The 17,998-nt window shown below is 41.9% G+C and overlaps 1 protein-coding gene across 5 annotated transcripts in view; it reads left to right on the top strand.

Moving 5' to 3' along the window:
* Window positions 1-14,095, top strand: part of FILIP1L (filamin A interacting protein 1-like) — a 250,396-nt gene extending 236,301 nt beyond the window's left edge. For all 5 annotated transcript variants that reach the window (XM_015410696.1, XM_015410714.1, XM_015410703.1 and 2 more), the window contains one exon: window positions 12,538-14,095. In XM_015410696.1, coding sequence (XP_015266182.1) covers window positions 12,538-12,726 — 189 coding nt within the window. In that variant the 3' untranslated portion in view covers window positions 12,727-14,095. The remainder of the gene's footprint in view (window positions 1-12,537) is intronic.
* The last annotated feature ends 3,903 nt before the right edge of the window (window positions 14,096-17,998 follow it).

The following is a 17,998-nucleotide window of genomic DNA, read 5'->3' as shown; positions in this document are numbered from 1 at the left end:
TCCTCCTTTACAGCCGCTACCCATGACGTAAGCATCTTTATGCCCTTTTTTTTCTTTGTTTCCACAAATCATTGTCAATTAAGGCGTACCTCTGCTGAAACTGAAGTTCTCTGAGCAGAATCTACTTTATCAGCTAGTTTATGTAGTTTATGAAACATCACAATAAACATCTGTAGGCATTCACACAGTAGAGAAGGGGTAAACCTGCTTGTATAAACTAGCCTCAAGGGACAAAGTAGAGCCTACCCACCTAAACCACAGTTTCAGTATTCAGCAAACAACTTCATGTGCTATGACACTTCTTTCTACCAGTATATATAACATCAGATGTGCTTTATTTACATTTGAAGAATGTACATAGCCTTGAACGGTACTTAACAAAAAAAAAGCATTTGAGACTTGTCTGATCGGTATTGAGATGTATAAACCATATCCAGGTTACAAGACATAGACATGGCTCTTATAGCTTTTGTTGTCTACTGAAATATACACTTTTTGGCTTTACAATCCAGAGTCAATTAAAATAAAAGGTTTTAGCATCATGCTTAATCCAAAGTACAAGGATAAGCCTACTGAACTTTTGCACAACTTGTAACATTGAACGCATTTTGCATATCACCGATAAGCATATGCACTAAAACAATTCTTTTTCTAAAACATAACAGGATTCTATTTCTAAAATATAACATTCTAGGACATTGAGAAAAGTGGTATTTGAGACATAGACAAGGGTTTTAATGCAAAACTCTATTAAATACTAATATTCTTAAATACCCTGCATCCTTTGGGGTCAGATTTATCAAACGAAAACCCTTTTTCAGTTGCATTAACAACTGTACTGAATTGAAATACTTTGTTTCATACTGGGTCTTAGAAAATCTTCACCTGCTGGCAGAAGACAGGAACAGAATGAGACAGACCTGAGGTGGGAGTTCCAGAATTTTGGTGCCATGACCAAAAAGAGCCTCTCCTCAGATCTATCTAGCCTCAGAAAGTAAGGAAACTCTCAGAAGATGGGTAGGTAACAGTTGGGTAGGTTCATACAGGACTAGGAAGTCCTTAAGGTTATGCTAGTCCAAAACCTTATAGGACTTTAAAGGTCAATCTTGACTTGGTCCCTACATCCCAGGACAACAATAATAGTAGCAACTACTACCCTGTTATAATTTACCGCTCAGGACACTTGAGAGGCCTTAGAACAAGATGTGTGAGCAATCTATCATGGTCCGAGAACATACAGCCATTCCCTCCCCCCTCAGAGTTTCATACTCAAGTAGGTGTCTTTTAAATCTTTTAAAACTATGAAAAAAGTACAAGAGGCAACAAATATGTTAACATAAAAACTAAGGAGGACACTGTCACTAAGCATAAACACAGGACACATATGACAAAGGTACTTATGAATCAAATAAGTAGGATACAGGTACCAACTACATTCAAGCAAGCAGAGCTTTGAAAGCTTATAATTAGTCAAGTTCGGCCCCGGTCACGCAGAAGGTTTTGGGTCAGGAGAGGGACAGATCGGGGGCGCAGCAAATGGGTGCGATCTCACCGCAACATCTGGGAAGCTGCGCGCACCCGTCCCCGATCCAGCCCTTCAGGCCGAAAATCCGCTGTTAAAATAAACCACCTACAAAGGTGGACTTACCAGAAAGGCCACAACAAGCGCGGCCGTGGGATCGCCGGCGCGTCTTTCTGCCGGCGCATCCGAGGCTCCCAGCCGAACTGCGCATGCGCACACATGCGCAGCCGGCTTCCTCGGTCTCCCGTCGGTGGCTTCCTCCCTGGCATCTGATCGTGCCGGGGAGTAACAGCGCGGCGGCTCAGGGGATCTGTGTGATCCCGCCGCCACGTGTCTTTTTTGGTGCAGCTCTGAATAGCCGCACTTTGGCCATGTTTTTTCCTGCCATGTGGCAGGGGCCTTCCAGTGTAATTTGAACCAACTTAGATGTTTTTAAAATGGAATCTCTCACCTGACAAGGACCAACACTGTGCTGATTCAGTAAGTTATATCCAAGGCCAACAGGGAAGTGAAAGAAGTCACAGATTTCCAATTAAGGCCCTGGGCGGCCATCTGTAATGCTACATGTTTGGTACTTACCACAATAGTATGAAATCAAATTCAGGTACAGAGCATGACATTCTCCCCGACCCACAGCCCCAAAAAATGTTTTCTGCCAATTTGGTCAACAAAATTCCATAGGAATATTTTTCAAAGTTTGGAAAAAACCTAAAGTAAATGCAAGATGAAATATTTAAAACCACCATACTTGTTGGCTGAAAGAATTCTAGTTTTATTTTCTGAAAATGAGACACACTCCAACAAACTTCTTTCAGTGTTGGAAAATGTTCAAGGACACAAGGGTTCAACAGCCCCAGCCACCAGGGCTATTTTTGGGCAGGAACACACAGGAACGGAGTTCCGGCTGGCTCCCAAGTTGGCCACACCCAGCAGGAACTCATTAGCATAATAGGCCACACCCAACAGCAGGAACTCATTAGAATTGGCTACATTAGGGGTGTGTGGCCTAACATGCAAAGGAGTTCCTGCAACAAAAAAAGCCCTGGGTTTTGACAACAAGCAAGGTAAACAGAATAAGAAGCAAAAGGTGGGTGTGGCTGGATAACCACACTTCTGGTAACATGGGGGTGCGGCCTAATGTGCTAGTGAGCTGTGCTGTCAGGGGTGTGGCCTAATATGCTAATGAGTTTCTGCTGTTGGGTGTGGCCTATTATGTTAATGAGTTCCTGCTGGACTTTTTCTACAAAAAAAAGCCCTGAATAAATCTAAAACAAAGTATAGATATTTATATGACAAGCTGAACAAAGCAGAAACTACATAGTAGGGTAATACATACAGCAACAGATAGTATGTACTATACAAAGTAGCATAACCTACAGTCCCTTTCCCTTTAAAGCATTCTTCCTGAACCATTCCATTATGATATAGCCCTGTTACTTTGTAAAAATGCCTTCCTGAATAATTTAGTTTTGTATAGTTTGTGGAAAGTCAGGACATTTGGAGAGTTCCTGACTTCATCAGCCAGCATGTTCCATAAAGTGTGGGCCACAACAGAGAATGCACAGATATGGGCAGTTGATGATCTTGCTCATTTCCAGGGTGACACCTGCAGAAGGCCCTGATGAGACATGTAAAGTTGGTGTGGCAGAGTACAGGAGGAGAGGCGGTTATATGGATGTGAGGGTCCAAGACCATAAAGGGTATGCAGAAGCCAATACCTTGAATTAAACCCAGTAAATGATGGGTAGTTGATGGAGGAACTGTAGAATGGGAGTAATATGCACACTCCACTTTCTGATAATAATCTAGCCATGGTATTCAGCACCAAATGAAGTCTCCAAATTGACTTAGAGGGGAGACTAATATAGAGTACATTACAGTCTTAATGTTAACATAGCTTGAATCCAGGTGCCCAGATTCTGGGCTAAACTAAGTTGGGGGAGGAAACCCTGTATTAACTGGCTTCTGCAGGTACAATGTTTGATCCAGTATAATCCCTAAACTCTTAACTAAATCAGCAAGGGTCAGCTGAATGCCACTGAAGGAGGGAAACATAATACCCATAAAAAAAATCTCTACCTCCCCAACCAGCATTACCTCTGCCTTGTCAGGATTTAGTTTCCATTTGTTCACTCAGCAATTTAACCATAGCAGACAGGCAGTAATTGAGGACTTCTGCCATATCACGAGGAGATTTGGATAAAGAGAGATAGAGCTGAGTATCATCAGGATACTGATGACAGCCAATCCCAGAACTACAAATCATTTGTCCTAAGGGCTTTACATAGAGGTTGAATAGCATGGAGGACAGGATTGTGCCTTGTGGAAGGTTTAGAAAGGAAAGAAAAATAAAAGTGTAATTACTAGAAAAAGAAGATATCAAACAACGGAGAACAATATGAAGTAGTAAAATGTAGTACATGTAATATATGCTGTGAAGCTAAGCCTTGATATGGTTTTGTTAGCATTTCACATCTAGATTGTCCTACCAATAACAACAGAATCTCTGAAATTCCTCCCCAGTACAACAGAGTCCCAATTTAAAGGAAAAGGAACAAAATAGTAGGGATGCAATACAAACGTCTGCTCTTTAGCACTGCAGCACAGAGAACACTCCTCAATGTAACAAGGGTGTGTTTCTCTTTCCTTCCTGTGCAGTAGTGGACAAAAAGTCACAGTTCACAGGAAACAATGGAACAGCACAATTGTTTCTATACAATGGAATGAGATGAACAGCGACAATAAGTTAAGTGACAGAGCATAAATGACCCATTGATGTAGGATCACTGCTTAAATCAGTGATGAATTAGAAAGTCTTCGACTGCATTGTGATGCAAAATCTCCAAAACACCGGATGTGTAATTCCTTAGGAGAAGGTGCTGGTTTTCATGTCCAATAAGTTGGGGGTACTACCAAGGAAAGACAGAGTTGAGTTACAAAGCAGGGTTTGGATGCTGTGTGTGGGAACAAACAAGGAGAGACAGAAACACTAAACCACCACATACCCCCTGATTTCCAGTTTGATTTTTTTCAGGAGGGGATCTATAGAACACTTAATCTGCCTAGTGAACAAGGCTGGCCCTGCTCCCAGCAACTGTAAAAATTACAAAAGGTTTGGTGGAACCAGCTGTGATTTGTGTTACACACTGCAGACTTGGTAGCACATGACCACTGCTCCACACTACTAATGCTAGGCCTATGAAATGGCCGGCCTCTTTGAATGGAAAAGTTGCAGAATGTGGCCATGAAGTGATCATACAGGCAAGATTTGTGTAGAGCAGCATACTGGCACACTCTATTTTTTTAGACCAAAAAAATCAGGTTTAATTACTGCTAATCAAACTGAAAACTTATATGGCGTTTATTTAGAGCACTTTAGCCTGTTTTTCTCTAAAATTGGGTTACAATGAATACACAATATTTAAAATCATGATACATAAGGTGCCTTGAACCAGGTGAAACGGAAAATAGAAATAAATTAATAAACTAAAAATGTACAAGGAAAATCTCAGTAAACCAAACAGCAGATAGTAACATAACACCTCAGAAACATTTCAGCATCAATGTCAAAAGCCCTGTGGAATAAATCTCAACAATGTGGAACCCTATTCCACAAAGCCGAGGCAATCACTGAAAGAGCTGTTGACCAATGACCAATCAGTGTTGGCCTCGATTTGTTTAAATATTCAACGAACTGTAGCTTGTGAATTCAGACGTCAAAACAAACCACCATTAGCACAAACTGTAGTTCAAAACTAGCTATACACCCTAGCTTGAAATCCCAGTTTGATGTCAATTTGTTGAGATTTTGTTTGATGATTAGACAATCCAGTTTGCTCGTCACAACTGATGCCACCGAGGTGTACTTAGGATCTGGAAAACCTGGGCCCAGATCCCCCCCTCTGTCATTAAGCTTGCTGTGTTAGAATGGGCCAATCACTCATTCTCAGCCTAATTTACTGCACAAGGTTATTGTGAGAATAAAAATGGGAAAGAGAGAACCATGTATGCTGCTCTGAGCCGTCTGGAAAAAAGCTGGGATTAAAAAAATGCACTAGACAAAGAGCATTTAAACAAACTGGCTTATCACATTGTCTTTTCTTGTGAAGACAAGTCACAGAACAGACAAACTGTACAGTTTTGCTAAGTTTGAGTAGCTAGATATCTACTGCAGGCTTACTCAATGAAATATGGGGGACAAGGAAAATACTCTACACAGCCAAGATGCTGTAAAGTTCACCTCCATGCTAGAAAGGAGATGGGTGGGGTCTACGGACGGGATTGTCACAATTTAGAGAACATCAGTTTCCAGTTCTGACATATTTATTACCTATATTGTTCCCACACCCAGTTGAACCCAAACAGATGATAACCAGAAACCAAGCGTATCATTCTTTTGATCTGTTTTTAAAAAAATCTTCACTATTTTGCATGCTAATTTAACAAGCCACCCTTATTCAACTATGATATGTAATTCCATTTCGTCGTCTAACAAAATGTGCATGCACACGAAAGCTCACACCTGGAATAAAACTTTGTTGGTTTTAAAGGTGCTACTGAACTCTTTGTTCTATTGCTTCAGACCAACACGGCTACCCACTTTGATAGGTCATTTAGTAACGCTGAGCCCCAGCTTTCTGTTATCATGAGTACAAACTTCTATACAAGGACATGTAACTTATAGTGATTTGAAAATGACTTACTGATTAAGGCAGATATGTATACCATCACAGTTTAAAAGAATAAAATGTGCCCACTTACACTGACAACTCCACTTCTATGCCAAATACCATGTTAAAACCTATCATAATATTACTGTAATGGGTTGGCAACAGATTATGCCAATTGCCCTTAAGGTTTTTCTACTTTTAACTTAAATATAGGGTTTCTTCCTAAATGCTTCAAACAGTAACCACATCCTATGAAATCAAGCAATTCTATCCAAAACCCACATTAAATTAAACATCCTATAATACAAACCCGAGAGATTCTTCAACCATCATTTGTATCATAAAAGGACAATATGAACAAGTTAAAATCAAGCATTTCCCCATTATTTTCCTGAGGTATTCTAAATTTACTCTGTAATTGAAACCAGCAAAATCTAAGAATATATAGCTCATATTGTGTGTCATCCATGTAAAAACCACATTGTTGACCATATCAAAGATCCATATTTGTCTACAGAAGTGGCCAGGCAGATGGCAATAATAAGTACAGTATAAAACAGAAAGGCATGGTTCTCATGTAGCAACAAAACATTGTTGCGGTTGTCACACTAGAGGAATTTTTGGGTTTTTGTATTCCTTCTCTCTGTTCTTATGTACAGCTGGGAAATTAAATAGATACCTCTTCCGCTGGTGCTGAACATTTAACAGACCAAGTGCCAGCCAAATGCACTTGTAGATGCTGCTCCATAAACTAGGTGCCACAGTAGAAAAGGTCCCGTATTGCGTAGCCACCCATTTCATTGCCAATAATACAGGTACACAAAGCAGGATGGTCGGATGACCTTAGTAACTGAGCCAGTTCATAGGAGATCAGGCAGTCCCTGAAGTATCCCAGTCACAGAATGTGTAGGACTTCAAGGTAATAACCAGCAGTTTGAATTGTGCCTGGAAGTGATTCAGTAGACAAAGTAAATATTCCAGCATAGACAAAATACATGCCCTCTAATTTATGCTGGTCAACAATCTTGCTACTGCAATTTTGGACCAACTAAGCCTGCGGTCGCACACACTAAAGAATCCACTTTCAATTCACTTTCAATGCACATTCCAGCTGGATTTTACTTGCACCTGGCTGGATGACCACTTGCACCTGGCTGGATGACCTTGTGCAAGCCATAGTTCTGTCAGAGCTGTTCTTGAAAAAAGAGCAGTTTCTCTCAGAGCTTTCTCAGCCCCACCTACCTCACAGGGTGTCTGTTGTGGGGAGGGGGAGGGAAAGGAGTTTGTAAGCTGCTCTGAGACACCTTTGGGTGGTGAAGGGCGGGGTATAAATCCAATCTCTTCTTCTTCTACTGTGTGAACTGGCAAAATCCAGTTGGAAAGTGCATTGGAAGTGGTTTGAAAGTGGATTATTTAGTGTGTGTGACTGCAGCCTAAATCTTCCAAACAATCTTTAAAGGTATATCCACATAGATAATACAATAGTCTAATCAAAATGTGATCATAGCACAGAGTTTCAAACAGGGAAATGAGACTCAGAGAGAATAAAAGGATTGGGCATGATTATAAAAGAACTGGTGGCCAGGCCAGAATATCAAACTGTAGAATCATACCATATGGACCAGAATCCAAAAAGAGATTGTGACTCTTTCACACGTGGAGTCACCAGGCCAAATGGGAAAGGAAGAACAGAGTGATCTAGCAGATGAGGTTTTGGGAGGCTACGTGGCAATGTTTGGTTTGCCTCCTTGTAACATGTGAAACTCCCATGAAATACAGATGTGAGATTCATGTTTTATGTTAGGGAGGAAGAAAGTTGTGTGAAATGACATTTCAAGTGGATACAAAAAATATCATAAGATTAGTTGTGGGTCTCACTCCAGAAAGTTTAAGAACTACTGCACTAGACCAATATAGCTGTCGTTAGTCATAATTATATCCCACTAAAACAAATGCATCAGGTTAGTCATGACTGATTTCAACAAGATTTAGTTATAGCTACATTTAGCTTACTGAGGCTTTTATACTGGCATTCCAGCTACCTACAATAAATAGTATTTAAAAATATGAGAGACCCTACATATTTATAGGGCAGTGGTCAATAAATAGCTACAGGATGAGTGTGTTTGAGTGTCCTGACTTCTGAAGGCTTCTCAGAGTATACCAGTTTCTGTCCAGAAACACTTGAGTAGAGGTATATAACAGACCCCCTTCTGCAATAATGCTCTGCAGTTATCAATGAATTTTTAAAAACAGGATGTAGCAATGATATACATAACTCATTATTTCTACTACCTCTCATTTCAATGATATTCCATTTTTACCGTACGAAGGATATCTTACACTGTTTATGCTACAAATCCTCCCAAACCCTGTAGCATGGAAATTAAAATATTACTAGTAAGTATATGAAGAACTTAATCACACAGAGAAGGGAAATTGCCAAACACCTCCAAGGCAGAACTAAAATGTGAAAGTAAAAGAAAAGAACAAAAAAAATCCCGAGAATAGAGTTGCCAGCTGCCTGGAGAAAAAAATGTCCTGTCGCATTAATATCACCTTAATGGATGTTATTTACTTCCTTTCCATGAAAAGCTTCACCACTCATTTCTAAACATTAAACCTCTGTTAAAGGGACAGGATATTTTTCTCTTGGCCTGTTGGCAAGCCTACCCAAGGACTTTTTATCATTATTAATAAATACAAAAATAAGGATAGAATAAGGGGCATGGCTCCATGGTAAAGCATCTGCTTTGCATACAGAAGGTCACTGGTTTAATCCCTGGCATCTCTAGTTAAAGACATCAGGTAATAAGTGATGTGAAAAAGACCCAAGACCCTTCAGAGCCACTGCCAATAGTAGCCTTCATAGACCATTGGTCTCTGGCTCAGTATAAGGCAGTGTTTGTGTACCTATTTTGAATGAGTCCCTATGTAAAACTTGACTAAGCAAGGCAGACAGAAGCATTTGAAAAACAATGAAAAGACCCAAGGCATTTATTCCAGGTTTTCTCACACACTACATAACCTTCCTATCCGCATACCTGGTCTTCTCTCTAGCTGGAAAACAGCCTGAGGGCAAACCAGAATCTGCCAAGCTATACAAGAATATTAGTGTGCAAACTTGAAAACACTACTACTTAACACTTAACAGAGTTGAGTGAGAGTGAGACACAAATTATGCAATTATGCCCTCTGCTGTCCAATCCTTATCAGCTAAATAGCCCTTATACTGAAAAAACTCTAGACACTAGATTTTCACCACTATACATTTTCATTACATTCTCATGGATTAAATTTGTGTTTACTCATGGTACTGGCAAGCAAAACTGCTGCAGTAAAAGTAAAGATTAAGTAAAACAATCTCAAGGTTTGATTGCTTAAGCTACTTAACAGTCGTGGTAGTCAAGAACTCTTACTGCCTAGAGAAGAAGTACCCTATTAATGTGATGATCAACCTCTTTAGAAAACCAGCAATACTTGTAATGCTTGTTTTAGTAATCATATTTTCATTGAGACTTTTGAAATTCAGAGATTACTATTTGAGAATTAGGGGCCTGTCCTTGACAACTATTTGGAAGTTGCAATTAATGCCAAATACAACAGGTGACAGACCCTAGAAGACTGCTGCCTGAGACCCTAGAGGGCAGCTGCAAGTCAGTGGAAATAGTGAACCTGATGGACTAGTGATACGGCAGTTACATAAGACAATTAGCAAAGGAGGACATTGCTCAGCACTAGAGCCCTTGTTTTAAATACAGAATGTCCAAGAATCAATTCCTGACGTCTCAGTTGAGAAGATCTCAGGCAGGAGGTGTTAGGAATGACTTCTCAGCCTGGAGAGCTGTTTGCTAGCTGGAACAGAAAACACTAAGCTAAATGAACCAGCGGTCTGCTCACCTATAAAACCCCTTATGTTCCATCACAATCTCCAAGATCAACCAGAAACTCTCTTTCGACAATCTTTGGTACAGCTTTAGAGGCCATGGCTGAACAGGCAGGAGATAAGACTTATCTACTGCCACTTTGTCACTTCCTGCTAATATGATCATCCATATGGCAAAAAACATACATCTCTCTTCTAGCCCAAAGATATTAATTGATCCAGCTACCCACACACTCAAGAAAGAGCTGGTACTGGAGAATGCCATATCACGTTTCACTTCAACCTAGAAATTAGACAGAAAAACATCATAGCTTATTATTATTTTCCAGTAGCTGTCCTGTCTAGCCCAGACATTCAAAAAAACATTTCTATATCTATGCAGGAGATCAATGCTCTTCCCAATTATTCTAATTTTACAAATGATGAGAAGAACCTAGGCCCTGGTCACACGGAAGGTTTTGGCCCAGGAGAGGGACAGATCGGGGGCGCAGCAAACGGGCCCGATCTCACCGCAACATCTGGGAAGCGGCGTGCACCCGTCCCCGATCCGGCCCTTCAGGCCGAAAACCCGCAGTAAAAAAGAACCACCCCCAGAGGAGGACTTACCGGAAACGCCACATCAAGCACAGCCGTGGGATCACCGGCGCGCCCGTCATCCGGAGCAATCCAGGCTCCCGGCCGAACTGCGCATGCGCACACATGCGCAGTTCAGCTGCCTCACTCCCCTTTCAGTGGCTTCCCCCCAGCATCTGATTGTGCTGAGGAGGAAGTGCGCGGCAGCTCAGGGGATCTATGTGATCCCGCCACCGTGTGTCTCTTTTGGTGCTTTCCCCCCCCGTGTGGCAGGAGCGCTAGAGAGTCAAACCACAGACTGAGATTGTAGACTGACCAATAACAGAAGTGGTATACCTGCTTAATCCCATTTTCCCTTGGAACACAGTAGTTAAACTTCACAGATACACTGTTCAAAGCTGGTGCTAATGGCTAGGGAAGCAAATAAAACTGCTGTTCCTGAAAGTAACCTTCAGAACACTTTTTAAAAAGTACTTCATCACGGTTCTCCATGGTTCACAATTAGCTTTGCAATAGGACATCAGTGGTGGCTGCTTTAAAAACATGTTTTGGGGCCTGAATATTTCCCCTTAACTATTGAACTGGGCTGCCACCTACAGAAAAAAGTGGTAAATTCTTTTTCTGTCTCATTTGACATGTTCTTTCCTTTCTTTTCCAACTCCCCCCCCCCAGTATTTCAAAGCACTTTTCCGTAGGGAAAACAATACCACACAAATAATAAAAAGGTTCTTTCTCAGACCATTTTGTGGTGAAGTTTAGTAAGTAGGCAAAGGTAAAAGACAGGACTCTAATAGGTGGAATCAATAATTTATTATTTCCAATACATATTCCAATTTTGTTCACTTGGCATCAGGTGTCCACCAAGAACAACTTAGATGCACTGAAGCTTTGATCATTTGTTCAAACCATCAGTTTTTACATTAGTTGTCTAGCAGATGATTAACTTAGCAGTTATTTCACAAATTGTTATTCTTGCTATTCCCCAATCAAGAGCAAACAGCTTAAAATAGTTTGGGAACAACATACCTGGAGGATTGCCTACTCCCTTATGAACCTGCCTGACCACTACACTCATCTTCGGAGGCCCTACTTGGGTTCCCGCACCTTCTGAGATTAGGTGGGTGGCAGGCCGGGAGAGGCCCTTCTCAGTCACGTCACCAAAAATCTGGAACTCTCTCCAATCGGAGATTCGTCTGTCCCCTTCTGTAGCCACCAGTGGGTGAAGGCTGTTTTGTTTGGCATTCCCTCAGTGATCCTTCCTTCCAAGCCAATGTTTTAAACACTGTATTTATGTCTTTGTATGTATTTTAACTGTTGTTTTAATGATGTTTGACTGGGGGTGGTTGATTCTAATGGTTTTAAAATGTGATTTTATCACTTATGTTTTAAATTGTTAGATACCTTGGTGGCCCTTGTGAGGACAGAAAGGCAGGACACAAATTTAGTAAATAAATAAAATGTATTATTATTATTATTTAGATTTAGATTTTTACCCCGCCCTCCCGGCCTAGGCCGGCTCAGGGCAGCTTACAACAGAATAAAATCAGACAATACAATGCATAAAATTACATAAATTAATATACATACAATATTAAAACTCAGACATGGTAAAACATAATAAAGCGCTAGCAATATCCTCAGTTTAGGGTTGGCTCTTTGGTCTTCTTTGGCTATCTTAACTAATTGGCATGGGCAGTATTTAAGGGACCGGTGAGTCAGGGTTCAACCAGCATAGCTATTAGGATCTATATACTAGAATTAACTAAGTTGTCTTTTGAATTCCTGCCTTATTCTGTTTTGTAATGTTGCCCTTCTGACAAGTTTTGTTTTGCTGTGTAGATTAGTGGCCATAACAATCCCAACCCCTTCTTTTTGTTTACTCCAAGATCGCTGATGTCTTCCGTCAAGCAATTCCTACTCGAATCCCTAAATCAAAGGCTACAACCACAACTGTGGTACCAGTGAAGATACCTACTGGACAACTCAAGACACCACTCCAGGACAGTAAGGATGGGAAACTGCACGTCACAAGATCCATACCCAATGCTGTCACTCAAAGTGGTGGGAAAAGATAGGTGACTGCCCAGTGTGTCACAAAATATTTAACTTTTATTGCAGATACAATGCAAGAATTTCTTCCGAGACATGTGAAACTCCATTGATAGGTAGAAAATATCACACTGGAACTATAAAGGCGTGATTGTGTTATCCACCAATCCATATAATCTTGAGTTAACTCAGCTGCTCCACATTTGTGATCTGTACCCAGCTACAGCTCAACAGTTTATCTCTTAGTATGGATTGGGAAATAAGGTTGTAAAGGAGTTAAAATGTTAGCTATACAGCTTCCCTCACACAATGAAGGGAAGATGTCCCGACATGTAGGGTCTACTACTAATTAACGTGTACTCTCTAATAGTAAGACAGAATCCTATATGTACCTGTAACAGGATTTTTTTCCTGGTGCTCTATTTTTTTTTAAATAATTATTTTAATTTGATGAATCAAATCAGAAAGATAATTAAATAAAACTTTAGATTTGACCATGGTAGAAACAACACTGCAAATGGGGGGAAGGTGGAAAAAAAGGAGAAGGTAACTGATATGGATATTTATTTCGCCACCTAGTAAGTTTTGTTATATATCAGCCAAGCAGATTTGCCACTCATCTGTGGTGAGCAGCAATTGACATCAACCTGCTTGCCTGCTCGTCCCCAACTCACACTGCCACAGCAACATTCTCAAAATCTGAACTGCCAGATAACATGGTGCTATCAACAGGAGGAGAGACTCAGCATGATGCTGACCCATGCTCATGACTCCTCCCTTCTAGCCTTAAAGGGCCAGTAGATGTTTAAAGCTAGAAACGAAGAAAGACCAGAAAATTCTCTACTGTGTTTCTACAGAAGGTGGGTTTGGTTCCATACAAACAAGCTCTCAGCAAAGAAAAAGGGGAGATGTGTGAGTTTTACAATCCCAAAACACTGCAGAGGGAACATAGGGGGATGCGGGGGGGGGGTCTTTGATCCTATCCTTCCTCATTAAAAAGAAGTGTTCAAATGCAGCAGTGTAACCGAGGTGGAGATAACATATATGAAGGAAATGGGTGATTGTCTACAAAAATGCGTATTTGCAGCATGCTGTGTATTTTAAAAGCTGAGATGTCATGTATTTAATTATTGCCATGTATTTTGCGTTTCAAAAAAGGTTAACCCAACAGGTTGATTAGAAAATACCTTTTAAAACTTGAAATTATTTTAAAATCAACTTGCGCAAAAAAAACCAGGCAACAAGCATTTGTCCTGTATCACGCTGACAGTAAACTATTTTCTTACTTGTTTGTGTGAAAATAATAAAACACTGAACAACATTCCTAAGGTGCTATCCAATACTACTTTTTAACAGTGTGGTGAAAAGCAAATATGAAAAATAAAGCGCAAAAAACCCTGCAAAAATATACTAAATTGTTTTCATTCCTGGAATTCACATTTTCTCTCTACTAAATGATTACCAGATTGAGGCAGAAGCTGTTTGTAAAGGATGCACAAGATAACATCCCGTCAGCATGTGTGAGATTAAGTCAGGGCACCCCTCCCCCCAAAAAACAATACAACATCAGCATTTCCAGTGCCTCAAGAGCTCTCCTTGGACCCAGGCAGCACCTGTCTAGGTCCAGCAAACAATGTTGGTCATAACCATACCTTCTCCCATGTAGCTGGGCCCAGCAGTGCTGCTAGAACCTCAAGGGCTTGCCTCTGCTACTTGGGCCAAGAAAAGGTTCTGCAAGCCAAGCAAATTGGTCAAGCATGCTGCTCTTCAGCTCTTGTACTAAGGATTGCCTGCCTCCTGCGTTAGTTTAACACGGCACATTCCATCACTCTGAATCTGTGTTTATTATAGATCCAGTAATAAAATTTAGATGGTGATTTTACTGCCTTGTGCATGAGCAGCATGGCATGAGCAGCAACTGCTGTTCTTCTTGTCACTTAGAAAGGCCTAAAAAAGTTCATTTCTCCTCCTGAAGCTCGCTAAGGCAAAGCTTGGGACTGCCAGACAGGATGCTGAACATTAAATCCTGTCAAAACACAGGAGGGTTGAGCTCAAATATGTTCAGGTGTGCCCATATTAGTCCTAATCCAGCCCATTTTATGGGCACATCCAGAAGACAGTGCAGTACCACTTGAATTTTAGCCTTTGCACAATTTATCCACACAAGACTTAGAAGACAACAGACTAATTCAGTTCACACACCGGGGAACCATATGGAAAACCATACTGTTCTCCATCAGGGCAGATGTTTGCTTCAGCAATGGAGAGAAACAGTCCACTGGCTTCAAGTAACTAAATATAGGACATCATATCAAAATATTAATAAAATAGCAATCCACTTCTCTGCTTTCCCCAAACTGGGCACCTTTTTAAAACCTAGAGAAGTGCTGCTAGTTAAAGTGGTATAGCAGGACATTACTCAGCATCTGAAGAATTTGAATTTCAGACAGGTAGCTGAGCAGCAAAGTATAACGGGAGTCCAGTGGCACCTAAAAACTATCCAAATTTCTTCTAGCATAAGGTTTTTTTTGCTCTGACTCACAAAAGCTTATGCTGGAATAAATCATGGTAGTGTTTAGCACAAGGGTGGCCAAACTGTGGCTCAGGAGCCACATGCGGCTCTTGGAGCCCTCTCCAAACAAACACCCAAGAAGATAAAGTTAAAATTCAACAAGACCTGAATACTCTGGAGAAGTGGGCAGTTGCAAACAGGATGCAATTCAACAAAGATAAATACACAGTATTACATCTGGGCCACAAAAATGTCAAGCACAAATAGTGTATGCGAAAGAGATCTTGGAGTAAGAGTGGACTGTAAACCAATATGAGCAGTCAGTGTGATGTGGTGGTAAAAAAAAGCAAATTCAATCGGGTTGTATTAAAAGAGCCACAGCATCGAAATGGCAGGAGGTCATAGCCCCTCTGTATACTGCCTTGGTCAGGCCGCACCTGGAGTACTGTGTGCAGTTCTGGAGGCCTCACGTCAAAAAGGATGTGGACAGAATGGAGTGGATGCAGAGGAGAGCAAGGAGGACGATAGGGGGCATGGAGACCAAGCCCTATGAGGAAAGGCTGAGGGACTTGGGGATGTTTAGTCTGGAGAAGAGGAGGTTGAAGGGGGACATGATTGCTCTCTTTAAATATTTGAAAGGGTGTCATTTGGAGGAGGGCAAGGATCCGTTCCAGTTGGCAGCAGAGGATAGGACCCAAAGTAACGGGTTTAAATTACATGCAGAAAGGTATCAGCTGGATATTAGGAAAAACTTTTTCACTGTCAGAGTAGTTCAAAGGTGGAATCAGCTGCCTAGAGAGGTGGTTAGCTCCCCTTCACTGACAGCTTTCAAGAAGAGGCTGGACGAATATTTGTCAGAGATGTTTTAGGCTGGTCCTGCATTGGGCAGGGGGTTGGACTAGATGGTCTGTATGGCCCCTTCCAACTCTATGAGTCTATGATTCTCAAAAAGCTTGCCGCCACCACCCCTGCATTCCCCCCACCCTTTGAAAGTCACTCCCTCCCCTCTGCTGCCTCCTGCTGCTGGAAGAGAGCACAGAAAAGAGAGGAGGAAGAGCAGCAGTAGCCCCAGCTGCCGGGGGCTCAGTGGCAGGGGAGGGATCAGCTAAGAGAGCCGCTGGTGCCACCAGGGAAGCCAGTTTCTGTGCACCCTGCTCGTCAGACTGCCAGCGCCATGGGGTGTGGGGGGGGATGCCCTCTGCTGGGGAGGGAGATCGGGAGGGCCCCAGCCAGGCTGCATGTTTGCATTACCCCCCTCCATGGGTGTTAAACAGGAACACGGCAAAAGGCTCTTCATGGACCTCTTGCTGCCAGCACCATGGGGGGTGCGGGGATGCCCTCTGCTGGGGGGGAAGGAGGGCACCAGCCAAGGTACACGGTTGCCTCCCCCCCCATGCAGGCCTTTAAACAGAGCACAGCGAGAGGCTCTTCATGGTCCTCTTGCCACCAGTATCATGAAGGGGACTGTGGGAATAGCAGGCAGAACGCCATCAAAGATGGCTTTGTCCATGCTGGCTGAGGTAACTCTGCCAGGAGGTACCTCGCAAAGTATTGCAATATATCCCAGCAATGTCTGTTTTTACTACTCTTGTTTTTCTGTTCAGGGGTGGAGCCAGGAGACTTTGGGGGTGGTGCCTTGCAAGGATGTGACATCACTTTGTGATGTCATGTCCTATGATGTTGCTTCCAGGTCAAAGATCAGGTGACATCACCTCCTAAGCTCCACCCCTTTCAATGAAATCACATCCTGTACCCCTTCCTGTGATGCCACTTTCAAGCCACTCCCCTAAGCCTGCCTTTTCCTCCAAAGTCACCTTGCAGCTCTCGAGCATCTGACATTTAGTCTATGTGGCTCTTACATGAAGCAACTTTGGCCACCCCTGGTTTAGCATGTCACTGGACTCCTGAAATATTTCAAAACAAACTTAATATAACCTAAGTTCAGGGTATAGTAGTATCAGCAGCCTGAATAGCCCTGAGAAGCCCGTGCTCATCAGCCCTCAGAAGCCAAGCAGGGTTGGCCATGATTAGTACTTGGATGTGAGACAACCAAGGAAAACCAGACTTGCTACACAGAGGAAGGCAATGGTAAAACACCTCTGCTCATCTCTTGACTTGAAAACCCAACAGGGCTGGGGATCTAATGAGTCAGTTGCAATTTGATAGCACACAAATTATTATAACAGTATCACTCATCACCACTTGTGTCATAGGACGTATCAATGAAATCCCTGAAACACCCATTTAACTACATTCCCTACTACAGCAACATAAAACTGCAGGTCCCAAGTACAGAACAGAATACCCAAGTTCTGGAGAAATGTGACATCCCCACAACAGCACAACCTTGAGAATGTATAGACTGCTCCTAACAAGTGAATAATATCAAATATTGATGGAGTGAAGCTTGGAAATTGGGGGAAGGGAGCAGCTTGGAAATAGCTTCTTCATCTTTGACCCCCTACACACACACAACCTATTACGAAGCCTAAAAGTCCTTCCAGCATTTGTTTCTGACTCATAATGGGCTTGATTCAGTCCCAGCCCTTCCATTTCCATCCATATTTCCCAAGTAACTACCTCAGGGAGCCTCCCTACAAGGGTACCATTAAATCTCTACTGCACCCATGGCAGTATCTAGGACAAAAGAACCTGAGGGAGTAGTCCATGGGGTTGTGAAGAGTTGGACTCGACTGAGCGACTGAACAACAACAAGTATCATCATCCATACCCATTTTATTTTATTTTTTAATTTACTTCATTTTTAGCCTGCCATTCTGGCTGAA

The sequence above is a fragment of the Gekko japonicus genome, unplaced genomic scaffold, assembly GCF_001447785.1.
Source record: "Gekko japonicus isolate JY-2015 unplaced genomic scaffold, Gekko_japonicus_V1.1 scaffold241, whole genome shotgun sequence".
Lineage (NCBI taxonomy): Eukaryota > Metazoa > Chordata > Lepidosauria > Squamata > Gekkonidae > Gekko > Gekko japonicus.
The sequence above is the reverse complement of the archived record's forward strand: the minus strand, read 5'-3'. Positions and strand labels throughout refer to the sequence as shown.